The following is a 16087-nucleotide window of genomic DNA, read 5'->3' as shown; positions in this document are numbered from 1 at the left end:
TCCTCCAGTTTCATCCATGTTATGAGATGATTCACACATTCATCATTGTTCTTTCTCGTTGCTTAGTACTCCACTGTGTGTATGTACCATAGTTTATTTATCCATTCATCTGGTGATAGGCATCTAGGTTGTTTTCATCTTTTTGCTATGTATATAAACTTTTGAATGAGAAACTAATTTGCTCTGTAAACTTTCACCTAAAGCACAATAAAATAAATAAAGGGACAAACTGGGGGGAAAAAAGTAAATGGACAGGTAGGAAAAGGGCAGATTTGGAAGCACAAGCAGTACAAGAATGGAAAGAGACAGAGCTAACAGAAAAGTGGGGGAAAGCGGGCAGTAAATGGAAGAACTTTATTTAGAAACCAAGGTGCAAAGAAAGGATTTTGCTGCAATCTATGTAAACATGGAGACACAGATTTGGAGGGCTGACCTCAAGCATGGCTAACATCTTTACTGTGATTCCAAAACAGAAACTTTTAACTACTATTCTAAACCCACACCTACTTTAAAGGAAGCCATGTACCTACCCTCTGAGGAGCATAAACAGGATATGAGGATGAGCACTGATGTACTCCACAGTAGGGCTCCGAGTACCTATCTGTCTTCTCAGGATGTTGTTAAATATCTGGGTCACATCTTTCTTTCCCTGTTAAAGAAATAACCAACAAATAAATGAATTGTACACTTTAAATGAGTAAGTTGTATGGTATATGAATTCTATCTCAAAAGCTCTCTCTCTCTCATACACACACACACACACAGAGAGAGAGAGAGAGAGAGAGAAATAGCACTGCCCTTTTACTCTTTACAAGCTGTGCTTTAAAACATAGACTCAACAAAATAGATGCAGCCCTTTCCACAGCATTTGCACTGTTGGAAATTTGACCAATTAAACACTCACAGAAATAAAACAAAAAGGCACAAAAGGACATAAAACAGTAGTGAATGTGACAGATCTTAATTCTTTCCCCCTTTTTTTTTTTTTTGACCTTTGAATAAAATTATAATAAACATCTTTTAAACCTTCATAAATAAGACAGGAAAATATATAACGAAAATAAAGGGAAGAGTTTAGTAAAATTATGTGTGTTAGAATCAAACTCCTTTTTCTTAGATATACTTCTTGGTAATTTTTTCCCTTCACTTTATTATTCCCATCCCTCCCACCTTCTTGCCTTAATTTAAAAAAAAGTGAGTTTTCTATTAGGTGACTATATCTGACTTATATGATCTTAAAAAATCATATCCAGCCTAGAGGAATAGATTAAACTATTCGGTCATAGTAGCCTGAAACTACAGCCAACCTCAAATAGGGCTTAACAGAGCTCTTGTGGACAAGACTTCCCTCTCATACAACCTACAATCTGAGTCTAGACTGGTTCTCCAACAGAAGCTGTGAATTGGACAGGAGATTATTATATGGAAAATAAGGACAAAAACGGCATTCTATATCACTCATGATTTCATCTCTAAACTGAACTATTAAAGAGCTTCCTCTACAAAGAACTAGCTAAAAATGCAAATCTGACCATGTCATCCTCTTCCCTTAAACTCCTCAATGCTTCCCCTTGGTTTACAGAAAAATTCAAGGCCTTCCATGACCTGGCCCTTCCCTCCCTCTCTCCAGGCTCATCAGCTATCTATCACTTTTCAATTCCTACTTCAAGTTCTATTAACACCAAATACCTGTACTACCAACACTTACACCACAGTGTTTCCTGTCTCTACACTTCTGTTCATGCTGTTCTGTTTGTCCTGTTCCTTCATTTCTTTTTTTTAGCTAACTCTCACTCACCGTTTAAGATTCAGTTCAGGAGTATTCTCCTCTGGGATAAGTGTCCCTCTCTATATTACAACAACATCCTTTGTCTACACTGATCAGTATTGTCTTCCCTGACCAGCTCCACCTCCACCTCCACCTCCACCTCAACCACTGCCATTAAAAAAAAAAAAAAAAAAAAACCCACTGCCGTTGAGTCAATTCCAACTCATAGTGACCCTAAAGGACAGAGCAGAACTGCCCCATAGGGTTTCCAAGGAGCGCCTGGTGGATTCAAAGTGCCGACCTTAGCAGCCATAGCTCTTAACCACTACACCACCAGGGTATCCACCAGCGCCATAGAGGCTAACATTTATTGAGTGCTTACTCTGTGCCAGGCATTTATGTTAAGAGCACATGTATTATCCAGTCCTCACAACAACCCTATAATGTACATATTCTAAATAAATTAAGGACTAGAGACGTTACCCAGACGGAATGTGGAAGAGCCAGTATGCCATCCCAGGCTGATGGAATCCAGAGTTTGAGTTCTTAACCATCATCATAAACGTCCTAAACTTGCAACATTTAACATGCTACACTGAAATGATTTTCTTTCTGACTTCCTCATCACAGTATAAGATATCAAGGACACAGGCCATGCTTAAGGCCCATATCAGGGCCCAGAATATAGTGGGCATTTAATAAATATACATTGGACTGACTTAATTACTTTGGAGGCATTAAAAAACAAAACAAATAACACTGCCGTCTAGTCGATTCTGACTCATAGCGACCCTACAGGACAGAGTAGAATGGCCGCATAGGGTTTCCACGACTGTAATCTTTACAAAAGCAGACTGCCAAATCTTTCACCTGTGGAGCGACTGGTAGGTATCAACTGGTGACCTTTCAGTTACCAGCGGAGCACTTAGCCACTGTGCCTCCAAATATGAGCCGCTGATCTCTCTTATCTTTAATGTGGTACTTTTTAACACTAAAGGGACACCCAAAGAACTAGGACCCAAAATGAAGTGAAGACCTGCAGTGCGATTAATTACTTTTATGCGTGGCCTTTCTAGCCATGATCTTGTAACCCCTACCCAGATGATTGTGTGATAGGGTTAACTGTGGTCCACCAACAGGACTGGTCAGTTTTGCCTTTAAGAGAGCCAATTCCAGAGCAGAGAAGAGCCCACCACTACCAAGGGAGAGACTCAGCAGCAGGAGAATTGGTGGTGGGCTTCCCAGCCCACGGAGAGAGAAAGCTGAGTGCCTTTTGGCAGAGACTGAGGTCCAGGGAGATGCGTGCCTAAGAGCACAGTTGGGGAGAGGCTATCCTCATGGAAGAACTGTATCCTGAATGTTCTTGAGCCTGAATTCCAACTGTTACTTCCCTTATAATAAACCCCATAATTGTGAGTATGGTCTTTGAGTTCTGTGTGGCCACTGCAATGAATTATCAAACCCAGCAGAAAAGTAGACAGTGCTGTGCGAGGGATGGTTGGTATCAGAATTAGTAAGGATAGCAGAGAGAGGAGGCATGTCTGACATTTGTCTCATTGGAATCAGACTTTGGCCATTGATCTTGGTTCTCCTTCTGCCTTGTGGGGTAGGAGGAGATGAGATACCTCCCCCAGGCTGTTTTTACAAGACCAATAATATTAATCAATTAATTAGTCAATCTTAAAGCTTTTGGCCATATAAAATAAAGACTAAGTACCAACTAAGAATAATAATATACATAGTCTTGTGGGACAACTTGATCAACTGGTATCACATAGTTCATAAAGTTTATGTTCTAATCCTAGTTTTGGTGAGTAGTGTCTGGGGACTTAAAAGCTTATGAGTGGCCATCTAAAATACAACTACTGGTCTCTACTCATCAGGAGCAAGAGAGAAAGAAGGAAATCAAAGACTTAGAGAAGAAACTAGTCAACAGGATTAACAGTCTGCACAAACCATGGCCTCATCTACCCTGAGACAAGAAGAACTAGATGGTGCACAGCACCAGTACCAAACATTCTGATCAGGGCACAATAGATGGATTCTAGTAGAATGGGAGGAAAATAGGTGGAACAGAACTCAAATTCTTAAAAGTTCAGACTTACTGGACAACTTGAGACTAGAGGACTTCCTGAGGCTATTGCCCTGAGATACCCTTTAAATCTTGAACCAACACTATCCCCTCAGGTCACCTTTTAGTTAACAGACTGGCTCATAAAATAAAGAATATCACCCATGAGTACTGTACTTCAAAAGTGGTCAATTACTCAAAAGGAAAGATGAGAAGGGGGCAGAGAAACCAGATTACTGGAAATGGAACAACCAGAGCAGAAATGACAATGTTGAAACATTGTGAAAAATGTAACCAATGTCACTCAACAATTTGTATAGAAATTGTTAAATGAGAACCTAATGTGCTGTGTAAACTTTCACTGAAAACACAATAAAATATTATTTAAAAAATAAAAATATATAGAAAAAAACTTAAAGGATATCATTCACCTTATTAAAAAAAAACTTAAAATAGATTATGAACTTAAATGTAAAACTATAAGACTTTTAGAAAAAATAGGAGAAAATCTTCAGGATCTAGGGCTAGGCAAAGAGTTCTTAGACTTGACACCAAAGTATAACCCATAAAAGGAAAACGGGATAAATTGGACTTCATCAAAATCAAACACTTTTGCTTTACAAAAGATCCTGTTAAGAGAATGAAAAGACAACCTACAGAGTGAGAGAAAATATTGCAAACCACATATCCAACAAAAGACTAGTATCTAGAATATGTAAAATACTCACAAAATTCAACAGTAAAAAAATTCAAACAACCCAATTAAAAAATGAACAAAAGACATGAAAAGATATTTCACTGATGAGGATACAGAGATGACAAAGAAGCTCACGAAAAGATATTCAACATCATTAGTCATTACCAGTACCAGTTGCTGTTGAGTTGACTCTAACTCATAGTGATCCCATGTGTGCCAAAGTAGAACTGTGCTCCATAGGGTTTTCAAAGGCTGATTTTTCGGAAGTAGATCGCCAGGACTTTCTTCCAAGGTACCTCTGGGTACACTTGAATTTCCACCTTTTCAGTTAGCAGCCAAGTGCGTTAACTGTCTGCACCACCGGAACACTAGTCATTGTCGATTTCGACTGACAGCGACCCTATAGGACAGAGTAGAACTGCCTCATAGGATTTCATAGGCTGTAATCTGGGAGCAGATCGCCAGGTCTTTTCTCCTGTGGATCAGCTGGTGGGTTTGAACCTCTGACTTTTTGGTTAGCAGCCAAGTGCTTATCCATTGTACCACCAAGTCTCCTTACATTAGCCATAAGGGAAAGGCAAATTAAAGCCCCAATGAGATATCACTATACACATATAAGAATGGTTAAAATAAAAAAAAAGTGTCAATATCAAATGCTAGTGGGAATATAAAATGGTACAGCCACTCTGGAAAACAATTTGACAGTTTCTTAAAAACGAAATATTCAACTGCCATGTGGCCCAGCAATTGTACTCCTGGCACTTATTACAGAAAAATGAAAACTTATGTCACAATAAAAACCTGCATAAGAATGTTCATAGCTTTATTCACAATAGTCAAAATCTGGAAGAAAAAAAAAAAACAAATCCTTCAACAGGTGAATGGCTCAACAAGCTGTGGTATATCATGGAATACTTCTCAGCCCCAAAAGAAACAAGCTATTGATACATTCAACAACTTGGATGAATCTTAAGGAATTATGCTGAGTGAAAAAAAGCCAATTACAAAAGAGTAAATACTGTATGGTTCCATTTATATAACATTCTTGAAATGATAAAATTATGGAAACAGAAACAGATCAGTGGTTGCCAGGGGTCAGAGTTGGGGTGGGAGTAAGGGTGAGAGAGGTGGGTGTACCTACAAAATGGCAACCAAAGGATCCCTGTGGTGATGGAAATATTTTATATCTTGATTGTATCAGTGTCAACATCCTGATCATGATATTGTACTATAGTATTACAAGATGTTACCACTGGAGGAAACTAGGTAAAAGGCACACGGGATCTCTGTATAATTTGTTAAAATTGCATGCCAATCTACAATTATTTTAAAAAAAAAAAGGTTAATTTTTCTGAAAAAAAATGTTGAATTGGCAAATGTTTTATTATAGATATTTTTATAACAATAAAACAAAAATGGTTAATTTAAAAATATATCACTTTTTTCATCTTGCAATTTTTTTAACTGACAAAATTCAGTGTCGGCTCAGTAGGAGGAAGACTCTCACTACTGATAGTAGGGATATGAAGCAATCTAGCAATACTCAACTGATATCCCAGAATTCCACTTTGGTAAATCTAGCCTAAGAAAATAATTCTAAATAACATTGCTAAATACAGAAAAAATGTTTCAGGCACAATGATCTTTATCATAATAAAATCAGTTGTCGTTGCTTCAATTTTAACTCATGACAACCCATGTGTTTTGGAGTAGAAGTGTGCTCCAGAGGGTTTTCAATGGCTGTGATCTCTCAGTTCTGAGATGTCTCTGGGTGGGTTCAAACTGCCAACCTTTATGGATAGTAGCTGAGTGCTTAACTGTTTGTGCCACCTAGGGTCTCCTTATCATAATAAAGAGTTAGAAACAACCATCAGGTCCAGAATTGGGCATCGTTAAATAAATCATGGTAGAAATAAGAAAATGGAACATCAAAATGTTGGCAATAACTCAAATATAGGAAATATCTACAGTTATCCATTGCTCTTACTTTATTTTATAGAGAGAAATAAAGAAAGAGGTGGAAACCTGGGAGGAAGGGAGAGAAAAGGAGAGAGCAGAGAGGAAAGGAAGGAGAAGGACCCAAGGAGGGACAGAAAGGATTTGCGGGGGGGACACAGAGATAAATAACAGGTACATGAGTATGTAAAACTGTATTTTCCTTTAAGAAACAAAACACTACACCAAAATCCAAATTTTAACAAAAAATTAGGAAGTGAATCTTTAACATAAAAAAAAACTTCAAACTCAGTGCTCTTATAAATTTAAAAGACTAAAAAATGTTCATACTATACAAATTTTTTAATCAGATGCTAAAGAATACATTTATTGTTTAAAAGAGGTATGGCTGTAAATATACATTTTAAAATGAAAGAAATCATCCATTTTATTCAAACCTGTCCAGACTCTACAGTGTAATACTGCAGAATAAATATCAACCCTCGTTGATATGTCATAAGAGCATGTTTTTCATACTTCCCAGTAAAATGCCACAAGAACATTTCCATACGGCATTCCAGCAAACAGCAGAAATGAAGTTCCAGAGAACTCTATCCAACTTACACACAGAGGGAAACATTCTTCTAGGTCATTAGCAAATGTGTGCAAAGACAAGGGAAGCCCCCTGTGGATAAGAAAAACAAGTTCTGCTCCCAGGGACGACTTCCCCAAATGGAGGAAAGAATTAGGATAAAAAGTTTTAGAGAAAACTGAAACAGGTACAAGATGGTGAATTAAGTCTCTACGTCACACGTAATCTTTGTAGACGTCCACTCATCACACTAAATCTACCTACTTTAAATCCTTAACTATTTCAAAACCAGCCTTCTGGAACTCTCAGGCTACCAGATCTCAAGCTCTGTCCTTAGAATTGGCCTGAAAACAAAACAAAACAAAAACCCTTAATACATTTTTGACGATAAAGAAGCAACATAAATGACCAACATAAATGATCAAAAATGCTTGAATTCACACCAATTCCAAGATTATATATAACTGATCAGATCTCAAAGCTGAAGAAGCACCTGTGTTAACTGCCAAATTCAAAAAAGGTCAGCCCCGAGATGCTTAACAGGAATTTGCTGGATGAATGATGATATATATGAAGTATCAACCGGAATCAAATAAGAGATCAAAAAAAGAGAGGAGAAAGAAGTGATGAGCAGCAGTCACAGCAGTCAGAAGTAGCTGCTGGGAAAAAGCATTCTCACTAATAGTGGAGATGAGAACAGGCAAATGAGAGAACAGAGGGCAGAGACTGGGAAAGAAAACATCCATTTTAAAACTGTAATCATTGACTTGTATACAGAATATATAAAGAAATCTCAAAATTCAACAACCAAATAAAAAGAGGGCAAAAGTCTTAAATAGACACCTCACAAAAGATATACAGATGGCAAATAAGCACATAAAAAGATGATCATTAATCATTAAACCAAACCAGTTGCCATTGAGTCAACTCCAACTAATGGCAACTTCATGCGTGTCAGAGCAGAACTGCACTCCATAGAGTTTTCAAAGCTGTGACCTTTCAGTCACCAGGCCTTTTTACCGAGGGGCCTCTGGGTGGGTTTAAACTGCCAACCTTTCGGTTAGTAGTCAAGGGCTTAACTATTTATGCCACCCAGAGACTCCTTCATTAGTCACTGGGGTAATGCAAATTAAAACTACTACGAGACACTGTACCACTAATACTTATTAGAATAGCTAAAATTAAAAACAAGAACAAAAAACTGACACAACCCAACAATTCTACTCCTAGGTATTCACCCAAGTGAAATGAAAACCCAAGTTCACACACAAAACTGCATGCAAATGAGTATGGTGGCTTTATTTGTAATGGCAACATACTGGAAATACCCTAAACATCCCTCAACCAGGGAATGGATAAATGATCTGTGGCACATCCACACAACACTTCCCTGCAACAACATCAATCAATTTCAAATGCATTATACTAAGTGAAAGAAGACAGACTCAAAATGCTACATACTGTATGATTCCATTTACATGACATCTTTGCAAAGGCAAAAATAAAGGGATAGAAAACAGATAGTAATTGCCAGAGGCTAGAGGTAGGAAAATGTTTGGGGTGATGGAACCTGTCTATACTACTTAACTATATGTTAAAAAGGGTAAATATGACCATTCGTAAAGTATACCTTAATTTAAGAAATGGAACAATCTTGTAGCCACTGAAGTCATGTACTTCTCTCTTCTGCTCATGTGGGGAGGGAGTCAAGACGGGGAGGGCAGACTCGGGTGCTGAACTTCAGCAGCAGAACTAGATGGGAAGAACAGACTGCAGGGGGGGAGGGTGGGTTCCCCACATGGATTACTGTGGACTTTTTGCAGGGGTCTGAAATTCAATTCAAACTAACTTACAGATACGGGAAGGTGTCAAGAGAACTCAAGCACAGGCTAGGTCAGAATTAGTAGCTATCAAAAATTTTTAAATATACTTTTTACTTATTACATGAAGTCCATGGTGGGGGGCCTTGTGTGCACGCTCTCGTTCTCTTCTTTAGTCTACGTGGTGGGAAACATGGCCACTGAGGAAGAATCTACATCTAATACCTTTAAAGCTTCCAGTAGAGACTGGAATTCTGTCTCAGTTCCAGTTCCAGAATTCCTGCAGAAAGACTCTGGCCCTGCTCTGGTCAGATGTCCACTGCTAGGCCAATCAACTGTGTGTCGGGGAAGATGTCGTGTGTACAAAATGGTTGCTCCCCCACAACTATTCAGATGGAGGAGAGAACCTTCTCTAGAAAGCAGAGGGTGGGGAGTAGGAGAATTGGGGGGGAACAGAACTTGTCTATATTACAGAACTGTACATTATACATGGTGTGATCAGTCTATATTCTTTACCACACCTTGAAAAGTGTAGTAGGGTCAAACTAAAATGATCATTATCTTAATTTTTAAAGGGGGAATACCTATTAACAGGTGATACGTCTGATTAAAGAGCCTGATGCAAAATACCATTTTTAATTTCCCATAAATTATGTACCTTCATAGGATAAATGTTTCTATCATTAATTTTAAAAGGGCAACTGGGTAACAATAACATAAAATTGCACTTAATATGATATAGTATTTCCCCACCCAGGATTGTAAATCCTTTAACTTGTCTTATAACTGGCACAAATTATATAAACAAACAGAATCAAGACCAAATATAATCAAAGAGAATTAATGCCCTACACACAGAATAAACAAAATTATTAAATGCATGAAATACAGTCCAAGCTTTTATCTTAAGGCTTCATGATTTCTGTCTCATTTCTACAATAATAAAACAAAGGGGGAAGGGGCACTTTAATTAGGGCCAGGGAACACAAGAGGATTTTTTGAGGAGGGAAATTTTCAAAAATTTAAGACCATAAAATGGCTTCTTGGAAAACAGATCCTAGAGTGTTGGTTTCTCTGGTTTCTTTTCTGTTTTTTTTTTTAACATAGCAAGAAACAATCATTAAAGATTAAGTTACCACAGTAGAAAGTTTTCTGCTTCTTTGGGCTGTCTTCTTATTCAGCTCCAACAGCTGACTTTGCATCCACCCTAGTTTTGCAAAGCACTTCTGTCTTTAAAATGACTGTAGCAACTCTTACATTTTTCATCCTTTGATCACTTATCACATTATGTTTCAAAAAACACATCAAAGAGTCTAAGGCTGTGTCTTGAACAGTGGCCAAACCTCAAAAACACAGCTGAGTTTGATCCTGAGCCTACAAAAATCAGAAGCCTTGCAATCCCCGCCACAAGTCATTTTTTTAAACCTCATAATAATATGATGAAGTGGTTCTTTTCTGTCAGCAATTTTAAGGCTTAACAGATTAGACCAAATTTATGGCTATAAAGTAATAGATTAGTTTTATCATTTTTTTAAACAATTTTATCCAAAAGTTCTGCCTCCTAACTAGTCCTTATTCTCATGGTAAGAGGATCCTCCAGTACGTACTCTCCTCACCCCAGTGGGCCACTTTCCGCTGATATCCTGAAGGAGAACTGGATTTGTCACACAGATCCTGAGCCAGTCCATGCTACCCAATCCAAGCCATCGCCTTTGGCCACCATCACTGCTGTTGGCTCTGGATTCTGAATCCCTGCTCCCAGCTCCTCTCAACGTATGTTCATTGTCTTGTCTCCTGCAACTGGTTATTTTCTTAGCAACCTGCTTTACCCCAAGTGTGGAAAATTACTCTTCTCCATCAGTTCTCAAAGTGTACTATTCATTACATAGTTCTTTTATCAAAGGTTTCAGGTAACAAAAAGTTCCCTGGGTGGTGCAAATGATTTCTGCTCAACTATTAACCAAGAGGTTGGCAGTTAGAATCCACCCAGTGACACTGCAGAAGAAAAGTCCTGGCAATCTACTCTGTAAGATCTCAGCCACTGAAAATTCAATGACCACAGTTCTGCTGTGAAACACATGGAGTTGCCATGAGTCAGAATCCACTTGACGGCAGTGGATTTTGTTTTAAGGTAACAACAAAGGTTAGTTCTAACACAGTGCAGAGAACAACTTCAAACTGAATTCTACATATTACTATTATTGAAAATTCCTTAACCTTCCTGATCATCTTTTTCCTTAAGTCTCTTGCTTTTGCCATGGTTCTGGAGCCTTCTCATTCCCTTAATTCCAAACCTCTCTCCTATCTCTCCTCTATTGCCTACTCCTATCACCCTCAGCCAAAGAGGGGACCTTTCTTAAAATTCTATTTTATTCTACACAGGGAAATCTAAGTTCTTTTCTTTTAGTCCCTTCGTTCTAGACATTGGCTACAGACCTTGCTTTTCACAACTAAAAAGCCCATCAAGGTGTCTGCTAACCAAAAGTGCATTTTTTTTTTTTTTCTGCTATAAGGAATGTTCTACCCTCCTAGGTTTCTGGCAAAAGTTGCAGCCCATCCCCAAAATAATATTTTTTTTCTTCGTGTTAGAAAAACATACCAGAAATTTTACAATCATATAACTGTTGTACCCTTCAAAGAAGCCCCATGAGAGGCTATTTACTTACTAAAGTGATGTTATCATCACTCAAAGCAATTTGAATTATCTTTAAAAAGTTTACTAATTCTCCAATAAAAGTGGTTTACTACTATGTAAACTCAGGACACCTTCCTTTGGTCCAATTTCTTTACTTGTCTATCCCTAATTTGATCTCTCATTCCATCATTCCTATATTCATTCATGCATTCAACCAGCCAATTGACATGGTGTTAGGTGCTAAAATACAGTTCTTGTACTCAAAGGACTCTCAGTTCAGAAGGGACTGTGTCAGTGCTACCTACGAACCAAGAGACTAAGAGACACAGAGGCACACAGAGAGAAAGAGAGACGTTCTATGTGATTATACTGAGATTTTAAGTAAGAAGATTCTTAACAGGCTGTCACTAGTTTATACAGGTACTTCAGGTTTGAGAAGGAAGGCTACTGCCTGCAGGCTCATCAAATGGATCTCCATAGAGATACACGGCACATTTCTTCACGTAGGCTAATAATGCTACAAATACTGCTTCCTTTCTGAAAATACTGTAAGTATATAGTTCGTGGAATGCTTAAAATTGAACTGTCCTAAATTTGAACTGCTTTTCATTTGTTCATTCATTCATTCAAGAAGTATTTGCAAGAATTTATTTACTATGTGCTAGAAGAGAATTAGGCCCCTGGGTGGCACAAATGGTTTGCACTCAACTACAAACCTAAACGTTGGCAGTTCAAACCCACCTAGTGGTGCTGCAAAAGGCCTGGTAGTCTGCTTTCCTAAAGATTACAGCCAAGAAAACCCTATGGAGCAGTTCTACTCTATAACAAATGGGGTCACCATGAGTCAGAATCAACTAGACAGCAACAGGTTTGGTTTTTTTGGTTTAGAGAACTACTTTTACTGTACCTACAGCTGTATCTACTGAATATCACATTCATTTATAACGATTATCAAATGAATGAAGAAAGTCAAGAACTGCCTGCTGTTTTATTATTATAATAATAGATCTTCATAATGATAATTTTGAGTCATTAGGAAAAATTTATTAAATCTAATATATTATATTGGAGGACAGGCAAGTATATAGTACATTTCATAAAGACTTCCACAAAAGTAAGCAGATTAACTTGGCATTTGAAGAGTTAATCTTCTTTCACTGAAAACACAATAAAATACTTTAAAAAAGAGTTAGTCTTCAGCTATATAAAACTGAAACCACCCCCCCAAAAAAGTCAAGTGTTTTTCCACTCTGTGACAGCTTCTATAAATGTTCATACTATCTGATTTTAAAATAAATAAAAGAAACACAAAAGTACATAAACACAGAGAGGCGGGGCCAAATGGCAGAGTAGTCAGACGCTTCCAGTGGACCCTCTTACAACAAAGACCTGAAAGAACAAGTGACTCAATTATATATGTCAATATGAGAGCCCTGAACATGGAAGGCAGAGTTCAGGAACTGGACTGAGTGGCAGGGGGAGGGAGAGACGGTTCAGAAGCAGCTAGGAGTTGCCAGACCTGACCCTGTGAAGGCCTGAGCCCTTCAGGCCTGAGCAGCCTGAGAGTGAGCAGTGAGGCAGGCGAGCGGCCGTGCTCAGGAGGCAGATTTTCCACACGGAGAGAGACCCAGCCGCTGAGAATCTACATGGCCACCCAGAACCAGTGAGAAGCAGCCCTCAATCCGGTGAAAGATCAGTAATTGTGTACGGCTTACCGTGTGGATCAAAAACACCCCACTTAGGGAAAAAACTCTCTACCATTTACCTGCCCACTCCCTGCTCTGCACTGGGTCCCAGACTAGATTCAGCAGTTGCTGAGTCCCCTGGGCCGGAAGTAGGATCCGTCATACGCCCAGAGCCATTCTCCCTGGATTGGAGAGTGAACAAATTAACAAACAGGGGAAAAAATAAACTGCTGGCTCCCCAAAGCCAGGAACCCAGGGTAGGCACAGCTCCTTTTCTTAGGCACAGGCATAAAGGATCCAAGGACTCTGAGTGCCATTCCCCCTGCACAGACTTGTGTGGGCTCATCTCAACAGCGTAGACCCTTATTACTGCAGTGCAACAGGGTATATACCAGAACTCTAACTTCAACTGTTTTAGCTGTGAAGTGGCAGGTTCTTGACATTTGACACTGCTCTGCCCATTAAGCAGGGTCTTCACCTACCCACATCAGGGACCTGAGGAATGCTGGCTCCACCCATGCCACCAAGCCATCTACAATAGGGGCCCATGAATAGGAGGTGCCCTCCCAGTCCGTAGAGCCAACAGCATTAGGTGCTCATGTTCTGGCTGCAAACCCACCCACCTACACGTTCTAGGGAACAGGGACACGCCTTCCTCCTGGACACTTAGGGGCAGACATCAGGCCCTTGCCTTGCTAAGAGTGTATCCCCTGCTACAGCCAGATGCCTGTGCCTACACCAATCACCCATCCCTGTCTAGGACTGTAAGTGAGAGCCTATCCCACACACTTGGCAGCTATCTACCTGGGCACTTGAGCTGAATCCATACAGGAGGAGTGGGCAGACTCCTGAGCTCACACACCTAGTAATAGATCTAACCACCTGGTGACAGGACATTAGAGGTTCCAAGGTGCCAATAATCAAACTAGCTCATACGAGCAGCCTATCTGGGCATATCAAAACAAAACAAGAAGCTAGGAAAAAGTAAGCAAACATAAAATAAATAAATATAATAAATTATTGATGGCTTGGAGACTACAGTCAATATCAAATCACAAAAAGAGGCAATCCACGATGGCTTCAGCAAGGTTCCAAAATAAAGAATCTAGAAATTTTCCAGAGGAGGAAAATTTCTTGGAATTACCAGAGGCAGAATACAAAAGATTAACAAACAGAACTCTTCAAGAAATTAGGAAGCAAAATAATCAAAACGCAGAATATGCAACAGAGGAAAATAAAAAGATTAGAGAAGAGCATAATGACAAATTTAACAGGCTGCAAGAATCCATAGAGAGAAAGCAATCAGAAATCCAGAAGATTAACAATCAAATTTCAGAATTAGACAACTCAATAGAAAGTCAGAGGAGCAGAATTGAGGCAATGTAAGTCAGAATTAGTGAGACTGAAGATAAAGCACTTGACACAAACTTATTTGAGGAAAAATCAGATAAAAGGATTAAAAAAAAAAGAAGAAACCTAAGAATTATGCGGGACTCTATCAAGAAAAATAACCTATGAGTGATTGGAGTACCAGAACGGGGCGGGGGGGATAACAGAAAATACAGAGAGAATTGTTGAAGATTTGTTGGTAGAAAACTTCCCTGATATCGTGAAAGATGAGAAGATATCTATCCAAGATGCTCATCGAACTCCACATAAGGTAGATCCCAAAAGAAAGTCACTAAGACATATAATCAAACTTGCCAAAACCAAAGATACAGAATTTTAAGAGCAGCTAGGGATAAAGGAAAAGTCATCTACAAAGGAGAATCAATAAGAATAATCTCAGACTACTCAGCAGAAACCATGTAGGCAAGAAGGCAATGGGATGACATATATAAAGCCTTGAAGGAAAATAACTGCAAGCCAAGAATTATATATCCAGCAAAACTGTCTCTCAAATATGATGGCGAAACTAGGGCATTTCCAGATAAACAGAAGTTTAGGGAATTTGCAAAAACCAAACCAAAATTACAAGTAACACTAAAGGGAGTCTTCTGGTTAGAAAATCAGTAACATCAGAAAACAACCCAAGACTAGAACACAGGACAGAGCAACCAGATATCAACCCAGATAGGGAAGTCACAAAAGTAAATCAAAGCTAACGCACTGAAAATAGGGCAACAGATGTCAATATGTAAAAGATGATAACATCAAAACAAAAAAGAGGGACTTAAAAAATGTAGACATAGATTTTTCTTATGGAGAGGAAGTCAAGATGATACAAAGAAAGAAAAGACTGGTATAAACTTAGAAAAACAGAGGTAAATATTAAGGTAACCACAAAGGAAACTAACAATCCTACAAGTCAAAATAAAAAACTAGAAAATTATATAAAGATGCAGCAAACACAAAATCAACAACAATGAAAAAGATGAAAAGAAAATACATAAAGAAAAACAACTCAGCACAGAAAATTAAGTGGAACGAAGAAAACTGTGAACAACACACACAGAAAGACATCAAAATGACAACACTAAACTCATACCTATCAATAATTGTGCTGAATGCAAATGAACCAAATGCATCAATAAAGAGACAGAGAGTGGCAGATTGGATAAAAAAACACAATCCATCTATATGCTGCCTGCAAGAGACACACTTTAGACTTAAAGACACAAACAATCTAAAACTCAAAGGATGGAAAAAAATATATCAAGCAAACAACTCTCAAAAAAGAGCAGGAGTGGCAATCTTAATCTCGGAGAAAACAGACTTTAAAGTAAAATCCACCACAAACGATAAGGAAGGACACTATATAATGATTTACACCAGGAGGACATAACTATAATAAATATTTATGCACCCAATGACAGGGCTTCAAAATACATAAAACAAACTCTAACAGCACTGAAAAGAGAGATAGACAGCTCCACAATAGTAG

General features: G+C 38.5%; 1 protein-coding gene across 1 annotated transcript in view; it reads right to left on the bottom strand.

The window, feature by feature from the left end:
- CAB39L (calcium binding protein 39 like) overlaps positions 1-16087 on the bottom strand; it is a 109558-nt gene that overhangs the window by 62906 nt on the left and 30565 nt on the right. The window contains exon 4 of the mRNA XM_023731550.1: positions 531-649. Coding sequence (XP_023587318.1) covers positions 531-649 — 119 coding nt within the window. The remainder of the gene's footprint in view (positions 1-530; positions 650-16087) is intronic.

This window comes from Trichechus manatus, unplaced genomic scaffold (genome assembly GCF_000243295.1).
Source record: "Trichechus manatus latirostris isolate Lorelei unplaced genomic scaffold, TriManLat1.0 scaffold00044, whole genome shotgun sequence".
NCBI classification, from domain to species: Eukaryota; Metazoa; Chordata; class Mammalia; order Sirenia; family Trichechidae; genus Trichechus; species Trichechus manatus.
Note: the sequence above shows the minus strand (reverse complement) of the source record. Positions and strands in the feature narration are given on the sequence as shown.